General features: G+C 34.3%; 1 protein-coding gene across 25 annotated transcripts in view; it reads right to left on the bottom strand.

Annotated features, from left to right (window-relative positions):
* The window catches only part of PTPN13 (protein tyrosine phosphatase non-receptor type 13), a 243490-nt gene that overhangs the window by 120332 nt on the left and 95161 nt on the right, over positions 1 to 27997 (bottom strand). For 14 of the 25 annotated variants that reach the window (XM_024246017.3, XM_024246021.3, XM_054553498.2 and 11 more), the window contains exons 4-7: positions 23578 to 23643; positions 21174 to 21359; positions 16696 to 16783; positions 8585 to 9145 (exon numbers count right to left, since the gene is read on the bottom strand). In XM_024246017.3, coding sequence (XP_024101785.2) covers positions 8585 to 9145; positions 16696 to 16783; positions 21174 to 21359; positions 23578 to 23643 — 901 coding nt within the window. The remainder of the gene's footprint in view (positions 1 to 8584; positions 9146 to 16695; positions 16784 to 21173; positions 21360 to 23577; positions 23644 to 27997) is intronic. The other 11 variants (XM_054553501.2, XM_054553502.2, XM_063723819.1 and 8 more) reach the window with 1 other exon arrangement.

Here is a 27997-nt window from a genome sequence, read left to right as displayed (position 1 = left end):
ATTAAATAACCACTTTTACCTTGACATTTCTTTACCTTTAATACATGACCCAAATTACAGACACAAGTTTCGAAGAGAAATAAAATGACTGCTTTTGTAGTGCAGAAGTATAAAACATTTTTAAAATCTCACATTTTTAAGGATATGGGTCCTAACAAAATAATTCAATTTTCAAACAAAGCAGAGAAACACAGTAGTAATATTATGTATTCATATATTAAGTGTTCTTTTCTATGCTTCCTTTATGGGAGAATAATTTTGGGAGATTAGCGACTGTACCTTTTGTGTTTACTAGTCTACTGTATTCCATATTACACCACATTGCAATCAATAGAATATGTTCTAAAATCCCCTGAGAGCTAGACATAATGAATAATACTTTTAACCTGGGTGAACAAAGCTCATACAAGAGTGAATGTATGTAAGTAAAGAAGGATATATGGAGAAGTGCTCTGTAAACTGTTAGTCACTCTATAGATCTAAAATATATGCAGAGTAGGGATATCAAAAAGAATGAACAGTTTCCACCTCCTTCTATGGGGGTCTTGTGTGATATAGTAGCCACATAGCTGGGCTGTGACGTCGGCTAGGCTCACTGTATCACTCTTTCAGAATCTTCAAGGATTCACTGTTGTTACGACTTCACTGTCCTTTTCAAAACTTTCAAAGAGTACAGAGTTCAATAGGAAGTCAATTACATTCTCTATTGGTTGTTCAGGTTATATGTGAAAAGTATGTGAGTTTACTCTTATGAGTTGGACAAAACGGAGGAAGAGGAGGTGTGATTTCTCCTCACTATATGTATAACTTGCCAGAGAATATTGTTGTAACCCATTATCTGAAATAGCACCACTGCATATATTAAAATTCTTTAATAGCCACATTGTAATACTCCATTTATATTAACAAACACTTACTGAGTACCTATTATATGTCAGGTGTAGTGGCAGATGCTAAGGATACAGCTATGAATTAGACCAGGCCAAATTTTCGAGGTCTGTAGGAGGAAAGACAAGCTCCTGAAAAGCAATAATTTCAATGAAAAACAGCCCATCATCATCCTAAACTGGGGAGGGGGGGGGGTGAGAGAAAGATTCCTGAAACATCAATGTCCGAAAGCTTTGAGTCTTAAGGCAGATTGCTGTGTGAATAAAGGCAAGGAAATATAAAATGGCCTCTAAATAGGTAGATAGGTAAGTAGGTAGATAGATCTATCAATCAATCATCTATCTATCCACCCATCCACCCACACAAGTGTGTGTTTGTGTGTGTGTGTATGTGTGTGTGTATGTATTTCTTTTTCTCTACATACACACAAATTCAGAGCTGGGGAGGCAAGGAGGGAGGAAAAGAGTGTAAGAGAGTAAGAAAGAAGGGAGTGGGGAGGAGAGAAAGAAAAAGGGAGGGAGGGAGACAGGGAGAAAGGGAGAGAATGATAGTATGAGGTGTGATATGGGAAATGCTAAAAGATGAGACGAGAGATATAATCATGGGGAACCTTAAGTATGATGATCCAAGGAGCTAGAATTTTATCTTGTTCAGGTGATGGAACACTGGTAAATGGCTGATAGCAGAAAATAAAGGTATTCAAACTTGCATGGCAGAGAGACAAATGGAGAGACAAGGGGACTGCGATGAAATAAGGAAACACTTAAGTTTAAAATTGCTGGGTCTTAAAAAATGTGATGATATAGATACCTATAGTAAGATCCATTTTCAATCTTTCTTAAGACATATCAATCCGTCCTTAGAGAGTGGCTATGTCAAAGCCAAACTGGGTCTATGTGAACCATGCTATGAGTAGATTTAAATTAGGTCTCTCATTTCCAATAAAGGAACATATTATTTCTGTGAACTCTGATCTCACATTATCATGAATACAGACACTGGAAAGTCTGTATTGGTTTGACCTTTAATTTTCCCTAGTATTTAAAAATGTAATTTTATTTTTCCACTTGGATAAACCGAAAGAAGTAAATATATATTCTCAGTCGTATTCTTACTTAAACTAAATAACGATTTATTGCTCACCTTCTCCCAAATGGTTCTAAAGCCATTCTTTCCTCAACTGAGTGTTGGTATTTTATACTGACCTAATATCATACGGGAATAGTCTAAAGCTGCACTGTCCAATATGGTGACTACTAGCCACATGTAACTATGTAAGTTTAAATAAAATATTCAGTTCCTCAGTTGCACTACCTACATTGCAAGTGCTCCATAGTCACATGTAGCTAGTAGCTACTGAGTTGGACTGTGCAGATATAGAATATTTCCTCCATTGAAGAAATTCTGTTGGACAATACTGGTCTAAATTACAAATCTCTTTAAAATCCAGCCATGGAAACACAGTAGACACTTCTTTCCTTTCTAAGATGTTGATTCTATCTACATTATAATTCAGAGACACAAAATATATTTGCATCTCATTTATAATCTAATACTTAGATTTTCTTAATCTAGTAATTAAGTCATTAATGCCTGAAATACATGTGGTATTTGACCAATATTACAGAAAATCCCTGCTTATTCTCATTTACTTTTGTGGAACTGATATAAATCAAATAGAAACTTAATATTAAAATTATTTATTTTAGCTCATGGAGTAACTTAAATAATAACTCGATCATTTTTTTCTTGCTATTCAAAGGGAAGTAAAGAAATACTAGTTTTAGAATTTAAAAAAGATAAGTTTTGAAAAAATATATATCTCTCTATAAAAGTATAAGATACTAAAAGTACCACACATAATATTTGAACACGAACTCACACACTTATAAATTCATCCCTCTGCTTTTCTTAAGCGTAACTATAAGAACGGAAACGTTTAAATTCAATCTTCTCAAATGAAACATTAAGGTTCCTCAAATGAGAATGGGTTCCCATACTTGGGTGTTTACATATTGTAGTTGCACAACACAGAGTCTAAGCTGTGTTCACAGGGCAGTCACAGGATAGCAAAACTAGGCTAGCACCAGGGATCACACTACTAGAAGGAAGAAAACAATATTTCATTTTGATGTGAACTAGGTTGATTAACAGCCCATTAAACAAATAACACTTAACCATAGCCACTTTTGTAGAAATTAGTTGTATCTGTTCTTCATACTTTCCTTTCTAGTATTGTGCAGAATGCAGAGGAGTTGCAACTGTTGGAAGCCAAATTCTATTAATGATCCCCACCCAGGGTGTGGGAGTACTGCTCACACTATACTCACAGTACTGGTTCCAAGTCAATCTCTCATAATCAGGAATCTACTGCCAACCCACAGAGCAATGGATAGGGCGTGTATGGTAATCACATTACAAGAAAGAGAGAAAGAGACATTTGTCAGATACTCCTATTAGAAAACAGACAACCACTCAGATCTTGGGATGGAGCTGAAGAGGTAGAAAATAAAATACTGAGAAAAAAGAGGAGAATTAGACAGTCCTGTGCTGAGGTGAAAAAAAAGTAGAATTAAAAGAATGAAGCAAAAAAGGGCAACATCAAATTTTAAAACTAGTTTCTACAAGAGAAACCTAAGTTATGTTTCTTCCTGCCCCTTCCCTACTGCTTTACGTATGTAGAGAACTATCTGAAAAGTTAACTTAATAATCGCAGTAATAATCTTCTATTTACAATTTTTCAATTTCAACTACAATTTCTTTCTTGAGATCTTTTTTGTTCCTATCTCATTTTGTTCCCAAAGAAATCAGACCACTCAATGCCAATCACTGCTTTTTGATAATTATGGCCTATCTGGCCAGTCATAGGATTAGCTGCCTTAAAGATCCGACCACACTAGAACCCCACCAAAATACCATCTACCACAATAGATAACATAATGGAGTTCCACCTTAACCCCTGCACCATATGGTTTAATACAGAAAAAAACCAAAAGTGCCTCATTTTTAGCCTTTCATAATACTATCTTGTTTCGCTGTATTAAAAATTATGTAATTTTGTTAAGGAGAGACTTAAGGGACTTGGAAGGCAGTTAGTTGAATGTCCAATGTCCCAGGCAGTAACAACATCTTTTCAACCATGTATCTGACATGTATCTGGTCTCTTCTTTAAATCAGGACAGCAGAGTGGAAGAATCTTATAATTGGGCTCTAGAGACTTGGATTCAAAATACAGCTCTGTTATGAATTATGAATTATGTATCTCCTTTGGCAAACTAGTCTACTTCTCTGGACCTCTGAAAATGAGATGTTTGGTTTAAATGGTATCCAGATTCCTTCTACTTCCAAATTCCATGATTTGAAGGTCTGGTGTCTCCTATGCTAGTTAGCTGGTTGATGTTGTTAGCTGAGGAAATGCTGAGGAGATTATTTAGGTAAAGGATCCTTTCAAGAGAATGGGGCCTGGGTTAAGGAAAAAGCTATATTATCAGAGGTTGGAGGAGAAAACTGTTTCTTATTAACTCAATAACCCCCCAGAACACCCAAAGAACAAATTAAAATTTAGCAATTTTGTTTCTTCCAATTATTATATCAGCTCAAGGAATGTGGGAATACATCTTTTTTTTTTTTTTTTTTTTTTAAGTCACATGTAGTGGGAAATCCTTAGACTGATATTCTGAAAATCCATGATGAAAATCTACAATCTCCAAAATAATAAAACTCTATCTTTAACTCATTATGTGATCTTAGGTATGTTATTAAATCTTCACAAGCCCAAGAATATGTTTGGATAACATATGCTCTAAGACCTCTTCTAATTCTATAATTACTGAAACCCATTAGCAGCTGCCAAATTTAAAGATCACAAAAATTGTACAAAACATTTCTTTTTAAAACTTTTAAAATACAAATATTTTAAGAAAGAAATGTGTACAATAAAATGTGTACATTAATGATATTTACAGTTCTGCTTGATTTATCACACATAAAAGGGATCTGTGAAGCCTGTCTCTCATGAGAATTAAATGAGAAAAATGGTATTTACATGATTTTCTATTCTTTTTTCTTTGTATAGTAGCTAAAATCTTCATATTACCAAGCTGCACGTTTGTTTGCACATCTGCACATCTTTTTTTTTTTTTTTTTTTTTTTTGAGATGGAGTCTTGCTCTGTTACCCAGGCTGCAGTGCAATGGCACGATCTTGGCTCACTGCAACCTCTGCCTCCTAGGTTCAAGTGATTCTTCTGCCTCAGCCTCCTGAGTAGCTGGGACTACAGGCATGTACCACCATACCGGGCTAATTTTTGTATTTTTAGTAGAGACGGGGTTTCACCGTGTTAGCCAGGATGGTCTTGATCTCCTGACCTCGTGATCTGCCCGCCCTGGCCTCCCAAAGTGCTGGGATTACAGGCATCAGCCACCACGCCCAGCCTTGTCTGCACAGCCTTGTTTGCAACATAAATTACCTCACCTTTAGAAAAAGCACAGCAGAAGACCAGCAAGTTACTCAACTAAATAACTAGTAAGAATTAGTGCTTTTGAATTCTAAACCTCTAACATTCCTTTTGATTAATGCCTGTAGTCTAAAGCAAACATAATTTATTGCTGCTTTCAAGTTACTATATAATAATGGAGGTTTAAGGTAGTGTATTTCCATAATAATCCAACATTTTTAGGTGTTTGTTTAACCGGGTTGTAAAATATACTCTGGGGGAATAATGGGTTGGTTCTTCATGAGAGCAAATGCTTTTGAAAACCCTACTTAAAAAGATTTCAGGATTGTCCTATATCAAACAATTGAAAGCAGATTTTTTTTAAAAAAAGCTTTTGTTTGTGCATCCTATAACAAATACAAAATTTCTAAATCTGGAAATGATGTATCAAATACGTAATTACCTTTTGAACAAATAAGGCTCTACAATAATTATGTATCATCTTTGCAGATATAAAAGCATATGTAGAAATAAGATGGTCTGAGTTTCCTTAACACTTATACACATGTGCATACACATTAACTGAGAAGATAATAGAATCATATGCTACAATAGTCTAATATATTTTGTTATTGGTAACGAAAAACAAATGAAATATATTAAATAGACTATTATGGTATAATTTAACAGATTAAATACGTTTCCATTAATGTTTGATATTTTTCCTGTTTAACTCTCAAACCCAGGTTCAAGTATAAAAAACAAATCTCAAGCTTTGTTAATTCACATTACTACCAATTTACCAAATATTAAGACAAGTAATGTTTTGAAACTCAGATCACACATAAAAACATTAGAAATTATAATTACTATTATTTGAGACGGAGTTTCGCTTTTGTTGCCTAGGCTGGGGTGCAATGGCACAATCTTGGTTCACTGCAACCTCCACCTCCCAGGTTCAAGTGATTGTCCTGCCTCAGCCTCCCAAGTAGCTGGGATTACAGGCATGCACCACCATGCCTGGCTAATTTTTGTATTTTTTTTTTTTTAAGGAAAGACGGGGTTTCTCCATGTTGGTGAGGCTGGTCTCGAAGTCCCGACCTCAGGTGATCTGCTCGTCTCAGCCTGCCATAGTCCCGGGATTACAGGCATGAGCCACCGCGCATGGCCAATTTTATTATTACTATCATTAGAGACAGGGTCTTGCTTTGTTGCCCAGTCTAGAGTGCAGTGGCTTGATGACAGATCACTGCAGCTTCAAACTTCTCAGCTCAAGTGATCCTCCCACCTCAGCCTCCTGAGTAGCTGGAACTACAGGTGTGCACCACCACACCTGGATAATTAAAAAATTTTTTTTGTAGATATGAGGTCTTGCTATATTGCCCAGACTGGTCTTGAATTTCTGACTTCAAGCAATTCTCCCACCTTGACCTCCAAAAGTGCTAGGATTACAGGTGTGACCCACCATGCCTGGCCCACTTCATTTTTAATATTCACAATAAAAAAAGATACTATTCAGCCTTTTAAATGTTAGAAATACTCATATAGATTGGTACATAACTTCATTATTTTTATTTCAAAACTATAATGGTTTTATCTATTTGAAGCATTGAAGGTTTTTTTTTTTTTTCCACAATGGACAAGATTTCTTTATATAAATGTTTCCATGAGGGCATGCTTGACAGGTCAGACTAAATTAATGTTCATATACTAGCTGTTGTACAACATAAAAAAGGAGACTTTTCTTTTAAACCATAGAAAGTGCCCAATCTCTTCGCTATCACAATTCCAAAAGTTGTGAAGTTGTGTATAATATAAATTTCTAATTTTTTACTTCCTATCTTTGAAAGTTTTTGATCAAGATTATATACAATCATCTCATAAAGTTGGCTAATGTTTTTGAAAAATTCATGTTATATCAGAACACATATCAATTAACTATTCAATGATTTCCTCCATAATTTCAAATTCTTTACTAATTTTCAATTCCTGAAACTGAAAAAACAATGCAAAGCTTCTTTTACTCGAAGTACAGCAAAACTCTTAAAGTATGTTCAGCTCCAGAGCTATGCCTGAAACTTAAGTAACAGGACAACAGACCTTTAGAATACTTTAAAGGAAATATATTAATAAAAAATATTACACTAGAATAACGACCTTAAAAATAAATATGACCCTTAATTATGTCATTCTTTTCTTTGAACTAGAAAGCATCTTAAAGTCATCTTTAATCAGCCATGTCCTAGGATTTGTCTAGGAAGCAAGGGCAGTATAAAACTTGAATCTTAAAAAATGTACAGAATTAGATTAAAAATTATCTCTTCTTTTCTCTTGCTTCTATTCATACTAAAAATAGCCTCTATATGTCACATCTATTTATACTGAAAATAGCCTCTATCCATATGTCTTGGACGTAATTTTACTCCAATCAACATATTGAGTTTTGTGTGTGAAATCAAGTATTTTTGACACAGAGTTTTTCTCTAGAATAAGAATTTACCATTTATAAAGTTATTTTTATATTACTCACACTAATAATTTAATATTAATCACTTTACATTCATTACCTAATTAACCTACTTTGAGAAGCCCATTTTATAGATGGAGTAATTTAGACTCGGAGAGATGAAGCCCAAGTAAAGACCACATAGTTACTAATGGAGGAACTAATTCAAACCTAGGCTGACTCTGTAAACCTAAAATGTACTATGATTCAAAAGGTATGGATTCAAAACTTTATTCCAGACAAAGTAAATTATAATCTTCTACAGTTGTGCCCCCAAAATTTGTAATTTGAAGCTGGTGGTTTGAGAAGCAATGCACCATAACCATGCTATTCTGCTTCTCCGGCATTGCTGATTTTGATCAACTGCTTTTTATTTCCACAAACCAGTTATTTACTGAAGCCTCCCATGAGATAGTGCATGGTAGATGGTATGGTGGAGAATTTAAGCCAAAAGAAGTAGAAAAGATGCCTCCTGCCTTTGAGAAACTTACAATCTAAAAATATACTACCCCAAATATCGAGAGACTATAACATGACTGGGCATATTTATTAGGGATGACTTTGTGGAAGCAGAGTATTTCGATTAGGGTTTTGATGGAAGGGAGAACAGAAATTGACAGAGAAGTAAGAGACTAACCAGGGTACAAAAGTTTGGCAGTGAAAATAAGACTTGTGGAATAATTTAATAACCCTTCTTTATTTCGAAAAAATATTTAAAATACTTCAATTCTCTCAAACATGCACAAAATTACTAACCTTCTACATTCATGGCTTCCCTCAGAACCTGAAGTTTCTTTTGTCTCTCTCGGATTCGGTCCAAAGCACTTGATATTGCTGAGGAGGTGGGCAATTCTCGAGTGTGATATATTGGATCCATTTTCTGAGGGCCAAAGATATCCAAGGCTATACTTCCATCTGAGTATCTTGCCTCCTTTTTTCTAGTAGTTGAAGTCCGCACTGTTACTGCCTCAGGGTGACAACGACGATATGTGGCAGTCTCTCCTGAAGAGAAGTCTCTGTCAGCTGTACAAAGCAAGTCCATGGATGAAGCCCAGATCTTCTTCTTAGAAAGCACATCAATGCTAGGGATGGGTTTTTTTTCCGGGCCACTAGTTTTGAACTGGTAAGGGGAGCATGTATTTTCAGAATCTTCATGTCCAGAATTATCTGATAAAATGTCCTTGAAATAATCCTCCTCATCTTGTGTATCTCTGATGGACAGAAATCCCATAGATTTACTAAGCCCTTTGTTAAGAAAGGTCTGATGAGAGAGTGGAGGCTTTTGTATGTCTAGTACATCAGAAGTAGAGCTTCTTCCTGGAATGATAAGAATCTATCATGTATGCACAGAATTTTTATAAAATAAATGGAAATGTAATCCACTATTGACAATGAAAGTGGTGGCAATTTCCTAAATGCTCCAAATGGAAGATCAGAGGTGAAATGGGATGGTGATGATGGTGATAGTGGAAGAGGAAAGAGATACTATGTTTGCATAACTTTTCATAGTTCATCGTCTCTTATCTAATAAAAGCAATATACTGAACTGACATTTTTGAGTGGTATTATTTTATATTCATCAAGTGTGAATTATTTGGTTTTAAAAAAGCAGACAACTATCCAGTTTGGAAGAATATTCACTATCCAAGAAATGATTTGGGGCAATAATGGAATGTATAGTGAACTACTTTAACTTCTAAAGGTATAACTCAAACGTATGTCATATCACTATAAAGCCCCGGTATATTTCGATCTTTTAAATAAATACATTTAAGGAAGAAACAAAGAATTCTTGCTATATTCTGGATGGAAATAGGATTGTAGCATTTGGAATTCTTAAGTATCAAGATTTTATTATAATTAGACATGTTTTCAGAAAACTTTGTGTTTGAAATCCAAATAATTTTGACTGTGTTTAAGTTATGAAAGAAACTTACTGTTTCCATAGCAGACCCTCATGCACTAAAAAAGTTTTTTCCTCTAGAACATAATTCACCATTATTTGCCAATTGTAATTAAGTACCAATTCTTATTCTTTAGTCCTTGATGTAGTTCAAAATCAGTAGTCATTTTACTTTTTTTTAAAAGGCAGTAGTCTATAAATGTGACACACCAAAAATGTCCATCCAGAAATTAATTTTGTGAATCCATAGATTCAACAAAAAAGCATATATATGGCCACTACTGAAAAAAGAAATGTGGGTAAATATTTTATAGTTACTAACTCAATACCCATAAACACTGAAGATTTCATGTGCTACCTTCTGTGATCGTTTTGATATCTATCTGCTATACAATATAAAATAATGACTAAAACCTTCTTAATAATAATAAATTGCTTGTTAATTTATTTAAAGACATCAATTGCCTCTTTAGTGTAACAACTATAAACTTTAATTCCCTGAACACAAATTTTACCTTAAAAAATCTTTAAAAAGTGAATTCATTTCAGAATGGCAGCAAATAATTGCTTAAGGATAAGATTAAAACATTGTGCTTTTATTGTGCCTCATCTTCCCATGAATCTAGTCAAGTGTAAATAAGGATAACATCTATATTTTGGGCACATCAGATAAAGAACACCAAGAAATATACCATACCACATCCAGACACAGATTGTCACAGACTTCAGCTTCTAACCTAAGATAATTTGAAAACTGATAAACATATGTCTGTGTTACAGTATTTTAGGGGTAAGTTATATTCTTAAACAAACCACATTTGGAACTCATTAATTTAAAATTTTATTGAATAGAGAACAGAGATATTCTTGAAAATTGACAGAACACATTAGATTTAAAAAAAAAGAATGGAAAGGATTCAAGGATCATAAACCACACATAGATGAACTCAACCATCTGCCTTATCCTGCTACCTTGACTACCAAACAAGCAGTTAAAACTTGGAAAAACATCAAAAAAGTGGGTATTTGGCAACACCATAAATTCATAGTCAATCACTTTGTACACGCAACACCACGTGTTAATAGTGTGTTTACTTTCCACAATGACTGTTTCACTTTTCCTCATTCTTCACATTTTCTAACAACTCCCTATTCTTTTGGCTGATGGTGTTGCCATAACTCCAAGAAAACCGGAGCTGTTGGAGGAGAGCTTTCTCATCTTTCCATGAGTAATTCTATACTACCTATGTCTACTGCTTTTTTTTTTTTTTTTTTTGAGGCAGAGTCTCGCTCGGTCTCCCAGGCTCGAGTGCAGTGGCGCCATCTTGGCTCACTGCAAGCTCCGCCTCCCAGGTTCACGCCATTCTCCCGCCTCAGCCTCCCGAGTAGTTGGGACCGCAGGCGCCCACCACCACGCTAATTTTGTTTTTGTATTTTTAGTAGAGACGGGGTTTCACCGTGTTAGCCAGGATGGTCTCGATCTCCTGACCTCGTGATCCGCCCGCCTCAGCCTCCCAAAGTGCTGGGATCACAGGCGTGAGCCACCGCTCCAGGCTATGTCTACTCTTTTCTTTGCCATCTTAAAAGATGAAATTTCCTGCCAGTTGAAGGCCAATCCCCAATATGTATTCTGGATTCCCCCCTCATAATTATACTTTATCAAAGACTTTACCTCTTTGGTTAATTCTGTTGCTATCTCCTCATATTTTCATTATTCTTCCTTTCTATTGAATATTCCCATTACTATGTGAACATAATCCAGTATCTCCCATAGTCAAACCAAACCAAACAAAACTCTTCTTCTGTTAACCACATTTCCCCCTAGCTACTGCTATCTCCCATTTCTTACTTCCCATTCATTATTGTACCCACTTTAATCAGCGTCCAACTACTCTATACATTAGCAACTCTCATTAGTTATGACCAATGATCTCTGCTTGCCAAATCAGATGGACATTTTGGTATACATATTTTACTTCTCAGTAAAAACTGGTTATAATGACCATCCTTTACTCAATCTTTCCTCTCTTTACATACCTGCTTTCCTCCTACCTGTCAGACTGCTCATTCTTAGTCTTTGGTTTTTCTTCCTTTATTAGATATCCAAATGTTGGATTTCCTCAGGTGTCAGTTTTAGAATTTCATCTACTCACTTTGTATTTATATAATTTCTTTCATTAACAAGGCAGTAATATCATCTATACCTTGACAACTCCCAATTGATATGCTTAGCACCGACCTCTTCTGGGAGTTCCAATCATATGTAATGAAACTTCTACTTATATTTCAGAAGACCCTCAAATGCAACATGCTCAAAACTGATCTTTTGCTTCCCACATCCAGAACTGTCCATTCTCCCCCAGTCTTTCCTATTACAATAAGTGGCCCAATTACTCAACTGATTGTTCAAAACAGAAATATGGGCACCATCCTTAAATCTTTTACCTTATTTAATCCCCATATCAAATCTATCAGTAAATGATGGCTATTTAAACTCTCAAAGATATCTTATTATTTCATGTATTCTAATTCCACTGCCATCACCCTATTTCCAATTAATATTATTGCTTGACTAGATCACTGCAATGGCCCTAAGCATTTTCCTTCTGGAGAATGCATAGCTTGCTAAAAGCTAAATGGCAAACAATAAATATACTTTATTTACAAATAAAAGATTTCATATTTGTATTCCTTGGGTAAGATTTCAAGAATATAAAAAGGCTCTGTGATAGAACACATCCCATTTATTTTAGTTAAGTTGAAAAAACTTCCTTGTAAATTACATTGTTTTAACTATTTTTGTTACATGTGATTAACATTATCCTACACTGGATATCATCATTTACCTTTCATTTCACCCAAACTCAAAAATTCACATCTCTTAGAAGTAAACTTCGAAATGACATTTCAATATTAAAAGAGGCTCCCCAAGTCCCCATGTATCTTCACAAATGTGTCTTTTAAAAGTGTGTTTTAAAAGAAAGAAACATGATATTATTAATATGCCTAAGTTCTGAAGCACCACCATGTTGATCTGAATAATAGTGTAAGTTTCCACCTTAAGCTTGGCAGGAAATGTTTGATTTCTTTCTGCTCAGTGAAGCTATTTTATCAGCACTGGCAGTATTAGGTAACAAAGTAGGGCCAGAGAGCCCACTAGTTTAGGATTTAGCTTCTGTGACAGATCTTGGAGGTAAGATAAAAGAAGAGACCTTTTAAGGTCATTTACTTATAGATAAAAATCTTTATTACATTTGAGCTGAACAATTAAATCACTAGGTATAAGGCATTATCCCCAAATTTGCATACATCTTTCCACCTAATTTTGTATCTCCCTGTCCATCTTAACATTTTCTTTATTAAAGACTGTAGTCAGGAGCCTAATAAACTAATGCTATCACCACATACAGATTTTAGGTTGGTGCGCATTGAAGAAAATATTTTATTAATAATGTATCACAAGGCTGCTTTGCTGCAATTGACCACTGATAGTTAAGAACTGGCACTGCCAACTGTCCTAGGTGTCTTAGAAGAATTACTTCTTCAAGAGATAATTTTTTTTTCAATCTTAAACTTTTAAAATTAGTCTATGCAGTTGACTATTAGCTGTTGAAATGCTTCTGCCTGGTAATGGCTATAATTAGTATATTTATATAGGTTCTGTCCTTAAAATGAGGTTTTATGAATTTGTAAAAGGTAAATGAAAAGAGCACTTGTGCAATACTACTGTGCAAAGCACTGATGGTTAAGAAGGTCTGAAGAATACTCTTCCCTTATACTTGATCCAAATAAGACTATTATTTCAGTATTAGGACCTTTAACTCTACTAAAAAAATAGAAACATAAACAAAATTTGGTTAATCCTGAATGACTAATTGTAATTAATCACAAATTCTCTTGAGTTTAGATATAAGGGAGATTTTATTCTCCAATATGATTATTAGAGGATAAAATCGACAATCTACTTAAGGATTTGATTTCTCTGTTAATTTTGTAAAGTCATGACAGTCAACGCTTCCTTATCTGTATTAGAACAGCATATTAATAATAAGAATTCTAAGGAACTATTAGACAATAATACTAAATCTTTCTTAGTATTATAAAAACAAAATCACAAGGAAAAGGCATTAAAATCTGGATTAAAATTTCTGATGTTTTTATTGTTATAATAAGAAAATGGTCTAATAATATGAGGCAAGATGTTTTATTTTTCTTTTGCATACAACTTAATGTTTAACACAGGCTAAATAAATAAACCATAGTCTCACATATTTCTTTATGGAGCTATTAAAGAAGTATACTACAAATATATTATACTTCAAAATCTAGTATTTCCATAAAACCTTTTCTCATTCAATCAACAAATACACACTGAACACCTATAAAAACTAATGAACTCAATATAGGTTTTCCCTATCCCCAGCATCTATATGTCCAGAAAGCTTAACTTTTATGAATGTCCTTTATGAAACAAATATATGTATATATGTAAATGACAACCTATTAAAAATATGTTATCAAGTAGGTATAGACTCAGTACAATCTCTTAATTGCTATCTTTAAAATAATATGTAACAATTAATTTCTGAAACATTAAGCCTCTGAACCATTGAAAGTAATAAAATCTAAACTATGTTAGCATTTGATAATCCTTACAATTTGATAAATATTGCAAGGCTCACCTTTTTCTTTCTACAGACCCACACTGGAAAGGGAGATAGGATGGAAGTCATATATACATAAATAAATATATGTGAATATTTTTTATTCTTAGAAAAAATACACTGTCTGCAAAAATTAATAATACAACATTACAGTTACTAAATCAAGAAGTAACACATAAGCAAATAAACTTCAATTACATAACATGGCCACTTAATGGTAGTAGGAAATGATGGTGGGGAACTGCCGAAAGAGGTTAGAGAAAGAATAAGAAAGAGAAATAAGAAAGGAGGGAGGGAGAGAGGAAAGGAAAGAGGGAAGTGGAGAGAGGAAAGAAAGAGAGGGAGAAAATAGAAAAAGATAAGAAAAACAACAATGTCTTTTAAATCTAATGTTCCACTTATTAAAATGTTCATTATGTCTCCCAAAAGATTATTTCAGCTTGCTACTGATATTCATCTATAAGTTTTTATTATTCGATTCTAAAATAGGAGACTGACTGCAAATTTGATCAATTAACAAATTGCTGCTATTTTTAGTGCTAAAGTTTATACTATATACTATCTCAAATCCTAGAATAGTATAAAAATAAACATATTTTAACCTACAGAAAGAAAGTGACAAAAGTACAGTATGGGAACATAAGTATAGGAAGGAAATATTTGCAAGAAAGGATGAAAAATACTTTCAAAATTGTTACCACACTGTATTTTTTTGGCCCATATATAAACTAATCATATACGCATTAGAAAAAAACCCTGATCTAACCAGAAATAAATTACTATAACAATGAAATGAAAGCTAAAATATCTTTTCAGATAGTCTTTATTCACAATAATTAAAATGGAAGCACCAAAACAGATACTTAACTGTACCATTACAAAATCACTCCCTTAGAAACAATTTTACTGCTTTTCTTTGACTTACACATTCCTTCCTCTCAGATATGAGAGTTCTGACTCTGTAAAACATTTGGTCCAGATAGTCAAGGTCTACATTCAGTTTTCACAATTAGAGTTGCTCATAGGTTTTAAGTAAGACAGGTTTCTCTGATGTTCTGATTAAATTAAAAGCTTAACTTTTTAATCTATTTTATTAAACTATATCAATTAGAATATATTTTGTTAGAATATATTTAAGCAATCTGTACATTTACTTCTACCTAGTCCCAAGATCTAGGACAAGATCTAAAAAAGTATTTCTGTTAATGTTTAGATTATCATGATTCTCAACACTGCTTGATAAGAAGAGAACAAAGATAATCAGCAAAATCAAAAGTTTATTTTATAAATAAGCCATGCCTGAAACTAGCAATGAAAAATAAATTGTGACATAAAATTATATTTACTTTTATTTCAAGTGTTTGAAATTTCCATTCATTTTTTTTTTTTTTGAGACAGAGGTTCACTCTTTGTTGCCCAGGCTGGATGGAGCACAGTGGTGTGATCGCGGCTAACTGCAACCTCTGCCTCCCTGGTTCAAGTGATTCTCCTCTCTCAGCCTCCCGAGTAGCTGGGATTACAGGTGCCTGCCACCATGCCTGGCTAATTTTTGTATTTTTAGAGAGATGGGATTTCACTATGTTGGCCAGGCTGGTCTTGAACTCCTGACCTCAGGTGATCTGCCCGCCTCAGCCTCCCAAAGCGCTCGGATTACGGGTGTGAGCCACCACGCCTGGCCTGAAATTTCCATTCATTTCTTTCAAAAAATAAATTTAATACTTATCATAGAATACATAATTATATAATGCTATTGACAAATAGCAAAACCACTATTCATCATTAGTTTTTATTTACTAAGTATCACATGACCTAAGGTAGTATTTGATAAATCCATGATAAAATCTATTTAGTGGGTTATTACTAGCATTAAAAAAAAAAAGAAATATGATAAAAAAAATCAGAGTGCAGTAAGAAAAACGTTTTCTGAAACTTTTGTTTCAGTAGTGTTTATGTTCATAAACATATACATGTGTTTATTTAGTCATGCTTTAAAAAGCATTTTTAATGTGAAATACTATGATAAAGTAAATAAATATTATTATTATTGATATACCAATACTGGAAAGGGAAATAAGTTACTCTGGGAATCCTAAGTATATTAATAATGTTTTCTGTATAAGTTTAATGAAATTATTTTTAATGTAGCTAGTGTTCCTGCCCATTCCCTACCTCCACTTTGTACGTTTATGTTCTAATCATAGTCTCAATTACCAGATTTCAAAGCCAGGTAAGTATAATTTTGTAAAGAAAACAATGGGATAAGGTTAAAGCCTAGAAATTTCCTATTAATATGCTCTTACCTGTTGGTAATCCTTTTCCTCGCAATCGATCTCGAATAGCCTGGCTTCGATCAGGCTTTTGTTCACTGTTACAGGAAAGCTGATCTGTCTGTACACAGGTAATAAAAAATCAAGTTTGACAAAAGGATCTCCCTTTTTGTTTTCATGGTAACTGTTTACAGAATGACACTAGTTACACAGTTTTTGGAGGATATAACATTAAATAATGAGACTCTATGTCCTATTGTATTTGTAGGGTAATTTGTATTCTTGGATAAGATTTATGTAGCCCAGGGCTGGCCAATTCATTTCAGAAAATTAAAAGGGAAGAAGCAGTGACTGAAGAGTAACCTACTAAGTAGAAAATACCATCAGATTAAACTTGTTAAAATGAATTCTATTTGAAAACAGTAAACTTGAAGTCTTCTTTTTTCCCCAACCAATAACTACTCTTAAGTTAGATTACAATTTAAAAACCACATTAATTTTGGTATAATAAAGTTTTCTCTTGATTGTAACTATGAATTGAGGAATTTAAATTACTTTCAGAAATAATTTTATAGATCTTGCCCTTCAGAAATCACATTTGAGAAATGCTAAGTCTTTTTTTTTTTTTTTTTTTTAATATAACGGAGTCTCACTCTGTCACCGAGGTTGGAGGACCTCGGTTCACTGCGACCTCTGCCTCCCAGGTTCAAGCGATTCTCATGCCTCAGCCTCCAGAGTAGCTGGGACTACTGGTGCATACCACCACGCCAGCTAATTTTTGTAGTTTAAGTAGAGACAGGGTTTCACCATGTTGGCCAGGCTGGTCTTGAACTCCTGACATCAAGTGATCTGCCTGCCTTGGCCTCCCAAAGTGCTGGGATTACAGGCGTGATCCACTATGCCTGGCTGAGAAATGCTAAGTCTTTAAATGGACGCTCTGAGGGATAACAAATTTAAATCAATGCTCTTTTAAGTTCCCTTTAAAACAAAATGTAATCTTAAAGTTTAATAGCTTTAGCGAAAGGTATCTGCTTGAAATAAAGTATGTCAAATTAGGTCAAACTCCACATTATAAGGGATAAAAAACTGGACAGATCACTGTTTTATTCAGGTGGCCAAATAGAGGAGAAATGTCAGTATAAATGGAAGAAGAGAGAATGGTGAAGAGAAATTACTTAAATCTAGCACCAAAAGCATGCATACATATTTGTTTACACACATACACACTCGCACATACTACAGAAATGTTTTAATATTGCTCCATTAGTGAATTTTGCTGAAGTATGGATTAAAAACCCGTCTAAGGTAGTATATTCAAGGCTCAAGCATTATGTTTTCTACCTATAAGACGACTTGTAAATGGAAGTATTTCTGAAATCATGTTATCAGTTAAGTTGCATAAATGACGTTAGTCCAGATTACACTGTCCTGTCAGTGACTGAAAAGAGAGTATTACTAACATCCCACATCTTTGAAAATTCCTGCATTGAAGTTAGTTACTATTAATAACTATTGTTTATTGAAGTTACTATATGCTAGGCACACACTTTGTGCTATTTAATCCTCAAACAACCTCATATGGTAGACAGTATTATCCTCATATTATAAATAAAGGGAGAAATAGCAAAGAAACTTCTAAGGACCACAAAGCAGCTCATTAATATGGAAATAATTACTTTTACAACAGTTTAATAATATGGGTGATTGACACATATTATTATTCCTATTTTGCAGATAAGTAAAATTGTGGTCCAAATATTATAACATTAAATCAGTGGAAAAACCTAGACAAGTAAGCTGCCTTGCTGACTTTTACTCACGCTAATTAATGTTAAGTAAGAATGATGGTCACTTAGAATGAACTTCACACCAGTGAAACACTAACTCATTCTGTCAGCTACTGGAGGCAACAAAAGCTTTAAGGAATACACTGGGGTCAAAAACATCCCAGTTCCAATTATGTCTCCATCATTTACCATATCTGTGACTATGTGCAAGTTATTTAATCTTTCTTAGCCTTAGTTTTATGCCCTCTAAAATGAGGATAAAAGTATCTCTATTAAATTGAGGTTGTTATGATGAATAATGTGATAATGCACATAAACCCCTTAGCATAGTGTCTGGCGCAAAGTAAACAAACACTTAAAAAACAGTAACTGTTGCAGTTACTTCTACCCAGTGATGTCTAGGAGATGAGGAAGAGCAATAGAAAGGTAGGGGGAGCATTATTATACTTAGTAAAAATTTGTCTTTGTGAAGAGAGGCTCTCTACATGCTGATTCCAATTGATCCTTCTATTTTTCTCTCCCATTAAATAACCCCACAATACACCCCATGTCATACTGTTCCCCAAACATTCCTGCTTTCCCATTTCACAGCCTTTATCCAGGTTCACTTCCCTCTGCCGAGATTACTCTATCTAGCCTATAGGATATAGTTCGAAGTGCTATTTTTAATTTTAACTTTTTTTTTTTTTTGAGGTAGGGCCTTATTCTGTTGCCTAGGTTGGACTGCAGTGGTGCGATCATGCCTCACTACAGCCTCGACCTCCCAGGCTCAAGTAGTCCTCCCATCTCAGCCTCCTGAGTAGCTGGTACTAAAGGCATGCATCATGATGCTCAGCTTCAAAGTGCTATTTTTCAATGCAGTCATAATTTGTATCCTTTTCCTTTAAACTCTCACAGCTGTTAAAATTTTTACTATGTATCTTTTTATAGCCTTCTTTCATTTTATAATTAAGCAAATGGTTATGGCATTTTAGATAAGAGCTCCTAGATCAAATATTTTATTCAAATTTGTATCTTCTATAATCCCTAGCACAGGTTTCATACATAAATGAACAATAAAGATCCACTATAATAAAGAGAACTAAATGCTAAACCTTAAAGGGATGAAGATTTTATATGTAATATGGGCAATTATTAGATAGGTAATAGAATTTCTATGGAGACAGAAAATAAATTCTTTTCAAAGACAGAAAAAAATACCTCTCACAATTTTACTATAGGAGTAAAATTAGCAAACAGCACAAAAGTCTTAGAGAAAGTACGGTGTAATAAAAAAGTCCCTGGACCGTCTAATAGGAAACTCAAATCCCATAGTTGTTTGGGTATCAGTTTCCTTATCCATAAAGTGAAGTTTTAAAGAATATTAGTCTTATGAGAATGTCTAAAAAAAAGACCTCCAAGACCAAGAAAGTTTGGGAAACGCTTCATTTACATGCCTATGCTTCTTGAAGGTTAGTAATATAGTCTAGTATATTAAAGGCTCTAAGAAGTTCTCCAGTGAAAATACATTTAATTTCCTTTAAATAGTTTCTTCTCAAGCTTATTTGGTCATAGAGGAATTTTTAAAACAAAAATATTGAAAACAATGTGAGAAACTTTGGTCTGGACAGATGGTTTTCAAAGATTTTTTAATAGCTTTACCTTTGTTCAAAAAAATCACATGCAGAAATATAAACAGATCAAATAAAACTGGAGCTGCTCTAGTTAAAGAGGGAAAATGGGCAACCAAGAACTCCATTTATTCGGCCTCTACTTCCTACATTTCCCTTCACTATAGAAAAGCAAAGGTTTCTTGGGGGAGAGTTTACAAACCATTTGTCTAGAAGATCTCTGGGCCTGTTTGTTATCAACTGAAAAACTGTGCAGAATTTGAATATATTCCTGGCAGCCATCTGACATCCTGGTTAAGATGGGAACTAAACCCCTACTGATGAGGAATTTTGAGGAAGCCAACAAGAACACTGTGTGGCAGTGGTAAATTTGTAACCTGTGCAAGGAAGAGGGACCAACACTCCAGGACTACAACCCTAAGGATAAGAGCAGATAAAGTATAGATCCAGATCAGATAGGGCAAACAAGATAAAATACAGCCTTAGAAATGCAGAACAGAGGTGGGACTTTCAGGTAATATATAACATTGGTTATTCTTGGGATTCTTCATATCCAAAACAAGAGAAAAACCAGAAGTATCCAGGTCTTGGGGAAATCTGGCAGGGATACAAGCATGGATTCCCTGGATACCCTAGATAGCAGTGTTCAGAGAAGAAGGGAAAGTGGAGAAGGTTTGGGAAATACCTGGAAGATCCAGACAAATGAGTGGTCATGAAATAGGTATAAAGCAACAGAAAGTACATTTAAATATTTCTAAAACCCATTTTCATGTTAATACATTTTTTCTAGGTGTCCACAATAGAACCATTTGCTAAAAGCCCCTTGGGAAAAGATCTAAGAAAGAAAACAAGAGGAGACACTTTCAGCTCAAACATGCTATCATTCTATGATATTTTTGGGAATAATTCTCACAAAATCTAGACTTATTGCAATGAGCTTCTAAATTTTAAGTATTGTTTCAAATAATCAATTTATATTAGAAGAAGAAATTCAATTTTCCATTTCTAGTCTTCATTGAGAAAATGCTACCTATATAGTATCCTTAAAGAAAATTTTGTGATATCTACTAAATTTTAAAATATGACTATATTTACCATTGTAACTGTAGCTTACCCCAGAAAGATTTCCCAGAACCAGTTTTACCAAGTGTTTCACGTAGGAAAATGAGGGTGCACAATTGCTATTCCTAATGTGGGCACTGCAAGCATCCAGCACAGTCCGAACAGAAACTCGAGCGTAAATAACATCCTCACACATTCCAAGCAGTATGCTGTTGAGATGATCTCCAAGCTTAATAGGCTGAATATAAATAAAGGAAAAGCCACATTAATAAATGTGAGTAAATATTTTTTCTAATGAGACAAATCATTCTAGGAATCACAGGAACCACACTAAAACACACTTCACATACTTGGAGGAAATAAATTCCTTTTTATCAGCATAAGCATCTTACTGTGTTTTACCTTTTTATGGTCTAAAAAAATATTAGCAGAAGATAGTTAACTTATACTTCCCCAGAAAGGAAGTACAGAAAAACTCTGGGCATTTTTAAATATAAAGTAAAGTGAAATTCTTGGCTTATTCAAATGTTTTGATAAACAGTTACTACATGTACACACGCACACACAAACATACACACCATTTGGGGGAATAAACTGTTTCCTAATATTATATAAAATGTAATACAGTCAATGTGTATAAATATAATTAGATACTCCCATGATAACTTAAAGGAGATTTAAAATATTGCAATGCTTCAAGACCATTTAAATATAAGTTATCATTATGTTGGTCAAACAGACAAGCCAGAATGTGAGGGTTTTTTTTAATTAGTTAACGTATTTTGTAGAATATTATATCTGAATGGCCAAAGAGCATATGAAAGGGTGGGCAATATCATTATTCACTAAGAAATATAAATTAAAACCACTATAAGAAGAAGCCACTACACACCCAATAAAACAGTGAAAAATAAAAATACTAACAATACAAGAATTGGTAAGGAGTGGAGCAATTAAAACTCACATCCAAGCTGACGGGAGTTTAAACTGGTATATCCACTTTGGTCTAAACAAATGCCTTTCCTATGACCCTTCCACTTCTCATCCATTTGGGTATTATTAATATATCATCCTTTAGGTGTTAGCTTAGATGCAATGTCCTTTAAGAAATCTGTCCTGACACTCCAAGCCTAACCAGAAGTCCCAACTCTGTTTTCCATAGCGTCCTCTATTTTCCCTAACATAGCATTTATTGCATTGTGTTGCACTTGGCCGTTTAGCTGTCTGTTCCTTCCAAAAAACTCCATAGGCATGCGTCACTATAGTCCTACTGTCTACAGTATCTGACACAAGGTAGGTACTTAATAAATACTTTTAAATTAATATTATTTCTAAAATATCCTGATTTCTGATCCTAAAATACAAGTTTATATTTCCCCTCTAATTTATATTTATTGATATTGACTCTCTATTTATATTTGATATTGACTTTATTTCCAGTTATCAGAAAAGAACATAAAGTGTTATAGACTGTGATCACATTTTACAAGTTAGGTTGCATAATATACGACATCAATATTTCCAGTAATATTTTAACTTCCTCATTTATATTTACAGAATTGAAACTGGAGAAAGAAAATGTACATTATTTTTCGTAATATAAAATAAAACCAAAGTGAAGAATATTATTTATCTTTTATGGATCTTAAGATGTTTGTATTTTAGAATAAAAGGCTAAAATGCTTGTTACTTCTTTTATTTAATAAGAAAAAACCACACCTAGTTATTTTTGGTTTTGACTTTTAAATGCCTAAAATAAAACCTAATTCTATATGTTATATCTTGCCTTGATGAAATACAGCTATTTTTAAATTTTCAATTACTATTTACTACTATGTTTATATTGGTCTTTAAGAATCAGAATTATTTTAGAAAATAATGACTAGAAGCAGCCCAATGGCAAACAGGGCCCAAGACCTCAGCAAGTGTTACTTTAATACCTGTGTCTGCTGCTATAGGGGTCGTGAAGTATGATGTATGATTTGAAGTGCCAAGAGAAAAAGCTATGACATTCTCTAATACAACACTCTGAGACATAGAGCTACTATTCGTAGAGTTTTTGCATCAAAAAAGCTATCACATTCAGTAGAATGAATCATCAAAGAGAAGAGATTTTCAATCCCTCTTAACAGTCACTACATTAGATAAAATAAAGTACATTCCCATTCATCTTGCTATAATTTTTGAAGAGGCCAGCTCCATCTCATAGACTGAGTTGTTGAAACCAGGGTAGTGATTGCTATAATTCTAGGAATACCTTAAAAATAGTGTCTTTAGTACTTTATTGAAAGTTCATCCTGAAAGTATGACATTATTAATGTAAACAAACTCCATAGGAATGCTGGTACACCTGACAGCATGCTGTAGAACACGTATAAATATGTGGAAGAGCTATGATAAATGGTGTAAAATTGAACATATGTAAAAAGTGTAACAACTGTAAAAACTTAACTTACTTGGCTCTGAGGCACTTCATAATCAGCCCCCCAATACAGTGTCATTCCAAGAGAATAAATGTGGATCTAGGAATAGAATTTTTAAGAAATAATTTTATGATAAAATACAATAGAAAATTTAGCAAGTGCTATAAATACAGATTATTTTGTTCCAAAGAAAATATAATACACAATTTGAGAAAATCATCATTTTATATTTTACATAAAAGTATAGGAGAGCTTAAAAGAGATAGTAAGACTGGAAATTATTACAACAGATGTTTTCCTAACTCCCCAGCCCATCCTTTATGCATAATTGGTTGTGTTAGCTTTTAAAGTTCCTTATGCAAATTCAAGCAAATACAAATATATATTCTTATTTCCTCCTTTCATAAAAGGTCAGAAACCTTAAAAATTACTAGGCACCTTGCTTTTTTTTTTTTTTTTTTGAGGCAGAGTCTGGCTCTGTCACCCAGGCTGGAGTGCAGTGGCACAATCTCAGCTCACTGCAACCTCCATCCCCCAGCGATTCTCCTGGCTCAGCCTCCCCAGTAGCTGGGATTAGAGGTGCCCGCCACCATGCCTGACTAATTTTTCTATTTTAAGTAGAGACGGGGTTTTGCCATTTTGGCCAGGCTGGTCTTGAATTCCTGACCTCAGGTAATCTGTCCGCCTTAGCCTCCCAAAGTGCTGGGATTATAGGCGTGACCTCCTGCGCCTGGCAGGCACCTTGCATTTTTAACTTATCAACAGGTATTTCCACATCAACGCTTAGAGATCTTATTTTTTTAAATGGTATATAGAATTCCATTAGTGGTTATAGCACTGTTTATTTAACCAATCTGTTATTAATAGAGAATTAAATTTTTTTCAAACCTTTGCTACTATAAATGATGTTTCAGCAAACAGCCTTGTATTTCTCTTAAATTGATTCTCTGAGATAATGGATGAGAAAGTAAATCATCTGCAGTTTTTATATATATTGTCAGATTCCCTTACATAACAGTTGTACCATTTTGTACTTCTACCAGAAGTACATGTAAGAGTTTTTCCACATGTTTTTGTACACGTAAGAGTTTTCCACAAACCTTGTCCATAGAGGTATCATGAAGACTTGGGGTTTTGCCAATCTAAAAATTGACCAATAAATCTCACTGCATCACTGCCGTTTTTGTTTTGTTTGTTTTTTGATAGGATCTCTCTCTGTTGCCCAGGCTGGAGTGAGGTGGTGCAATCATAGCTCACTTTTGCTTCAAACTCCTGGGCTCAAGTGATCCTCCTGTCTCAGCTTCTCAAATAGCTGGGACTAAAGGCATGTAAAACCACTCCTGGCTAACTTTTAAAATTTTTGTAGAGATGGGATCTCACTATATTGTCAAGGCTGTTCTCGAACTCCTGACCTCAAGGGATCCTCCCGCCTTGGCTTCCCAGTGTGCTGGGATTATAGGCGAGAACCACCTCACTTGGCCTCACTGCAGTTTTTTGTTTTTTGTTTTTCCTCACTGCAGTTTTGATTAGCATTTTCTCACAATGAATGGGTAGTGTAGTACAAGGAGAAGGAAGCTGAATCAAAGGACTTTAGGTTGTTTGCTTTGTTTGTTTCTTAAAGATTAAAAAACTCAACATATTTTTATGCTGATAGAAATGATTCAACAGGGAAAACTGGAAATGCAGGAGAGAATGCAGATTGCTAGAGGAACATTGTTGAGTAGATAAGGAGATTGAAGCTAAAGCACAAATGGAGGAGTTGGCTTTATAGAAGAGCATGGACAGTTCATCTGTAGTAAGATGGCAGAGCATATGGGAATTCACACGGGGAGGCTGCTAGAGATATACTAGAGAACGTCCTGATTGCTTCTATTTTTTTCTGTGACACAAAAAGCAAGACCTCAGTTATAAGTAATCATCTTTCCCATTTCCTTCTGTCAAGAGATTCAGAGCTAATCTTCTGGGCCACTTCTATCAATACTGAATTCTTGCCGTGTGCTTTTGTTGTTGTTGTTTCATTTTGTAGCATCCTTACCACAGCTTCATCTTATTTTCTTGTCTTTATTTACTCGGCTCCTATTTTTTCACCTTTATTTTTCAATTCTATAAACTGTATCAAATCCTCTTTAGAAATTAGTCAGATATATGTAATAAAAGTGGGTACCCTTCTTACAGTCTCACAACACTTTAATATATCCCTTACATTGCTTCCTAAATTATTTTTAAATTACAGATTAGAAAAGTTGTTCCACTTTTCAAATATGTTCATGGCTCTCAATTTTTAAACATTCAAATTTTAAAATAATAACATTTAGGGCTCACTGTGACCTTCCTCTATTTCCATTTTGCAAGCAGATTTTTAAGTTTTCTTCTGTCATCGTTCCTTCCCTTATCACAACCTAAACACTCAGCACATCTAGATAATTTTCTGTTGGCAAAATACATCCTTTTCTTTCTCAGCTTTTCGTGAGCTGTTCTTTCCACCAAAAATATTCTTTGTCTCTGGCCATTATTGATAGGCCAGAGATGATGTTTCCCCTTATATATGCTGTATAAATACTTCCAAACAGGTTAAAGCATTATCTCATATATGATACAGTTATATTTCTGCATCACACTTCAATAGTATCTCTGATGACGTAGTTAACTAATATTACCTTGTTGTATAGTTAGATGAGTCCTTGTTTGTCTTCCTTGAGGGAAACAGCTTTTTTTTTTTTTTTAACACATCTTAGTATCCCTCTTAGCAAGTAACACAGAACTTTACATAGTAGATATTCAATACATGTCTGTTGAATTAAATTAAATGTGCAAGAAGTTCAAGACAGCCTAGTGCAGACTATTTGTATCATATTTCTCTTTAAGCTTCTTTCCAAATAGTCTTAAGTGTAAATACCGTTTCAAAGAACCTCATATATGAAAAACATTTTTCACAGTTTTAGCATAAAGGACTAATTGCATGCTCAATTATATTAATTTTGGTTTATGATTCTTTGAGATATGGCCCATGCTTTAAGATTCTTTATTATACTTACTTCTCAATATGCCAAGTGAGTTACTATATGTTAATAATTTTTATACATGACTATAATAAAACATTCTTAAAATTAGGTTATAAAATTGTACATTTGCTGATCACCTATGTATATCATATAATGGTTAGTTGTATGTGTCAACTTGACTGGACCAAAGGATGCCCAGATATTTGGTCAAATCTCATTCTGGGTGTTTCTGTGAAAGTGTTTTTGGGTGAGATTAACATTTACATCAGTAGACTGAGTAAAGCAGACTGCTCTCCCTATCATGGGTGGGCCCTTTCCAGTCAGTTGAAGGCCTGAAAAGAACAGAAAGGTTAACTGTCCTTTGAGTAAGAGAATTCTTTCTACTTAACTGCCTTAGAACTGGGACATCGGCGTTTTCCTCCTTTGGACTCAAACTGAAATCTTCTTGGGTCTTAAGCCTGCCAGTTTTTGAACTAGAACTACACCAGCAATTCTACTGTTTCTCTGACCTTCGGACACAGATTTGAACTGCACCATTGGCTCTCCTGAATCTCCAGTTTGCAAACTCATCCTGAGGATCTTGGAGCTTGTTAGCCTTCATAATTGCACGAGCCAACCCTTTATAATAAACCTCTCTATACATACAAATACACACACACACACACACACACACACACACACACACACACACACACACACACACACACACACACACACACACACACACACACACACACACACACACACACACACACACACACACACACACACACACACACACCCCTATTGGTTCTGCTTCTCTGCAGAACCTTGACTAATACATATAGGTATGAAATATCTCTATAGAGAAATCAAATATGCAAAATGACAATTGCTACTTTATTAGGATGGTACTTTATATGGGTTCCACACTTTTAGTAATATTTTAAATCATAATTAAAAATACACTGTTGAGTTGTTAGATAACTCCAGGTATGTCAGATCTTTGTTAAAATAACATGATAATACCACCTGGTACCTAATATTAGAAAAATATTTCTTACAGAATACAAAGAAAAATGCTTTTACATTTATTCCAAACAGTCGGTACACGGTAAGTGCATAATGCTTCCATACACATTATTCATAAATTTAAAAAGTTTGTACTGTTGGTGCAGCCTGAAAAGACACAGGGATAAAGATCACTGATACAAAGATGTAACTAAATTAATACAGTAGCACTGACATCACTGACAGTGCTTAGTTCATCTGGTCAATAAATAGCAGCAGTAGATGGGTTACAGACTGCATATATATATTGTGTAGAAAGGAGGAAGGTCACGCACAGGAAGGATTACTCAAAAACAGGCAAGTATTTGATCTACATATTTTCCTTTGTGTTTTACGTAATGAGAAAAAAGAGGAATCCACAATCCAGGATTATTAAATCTTCTATTAAAGATATCAACAAG

This window comes from Pongo abelii, chromosome 3 (assembly GCF_028885655.2).
Source record: "Pongo abelii isolate AG06213 chromosome 3, NHGRI_mPonAbe1-v2.0_pri, whole genome shotgun sequence".
Lineage (NCBI taxonomy): Eukaryota > Metazoa > Chordata > Mammalia > Primates > Hominidae > Pongo > Pongo abelii.
This window is presented reverse-complemented; position numbering and strand designations above follow the sequence as displayed.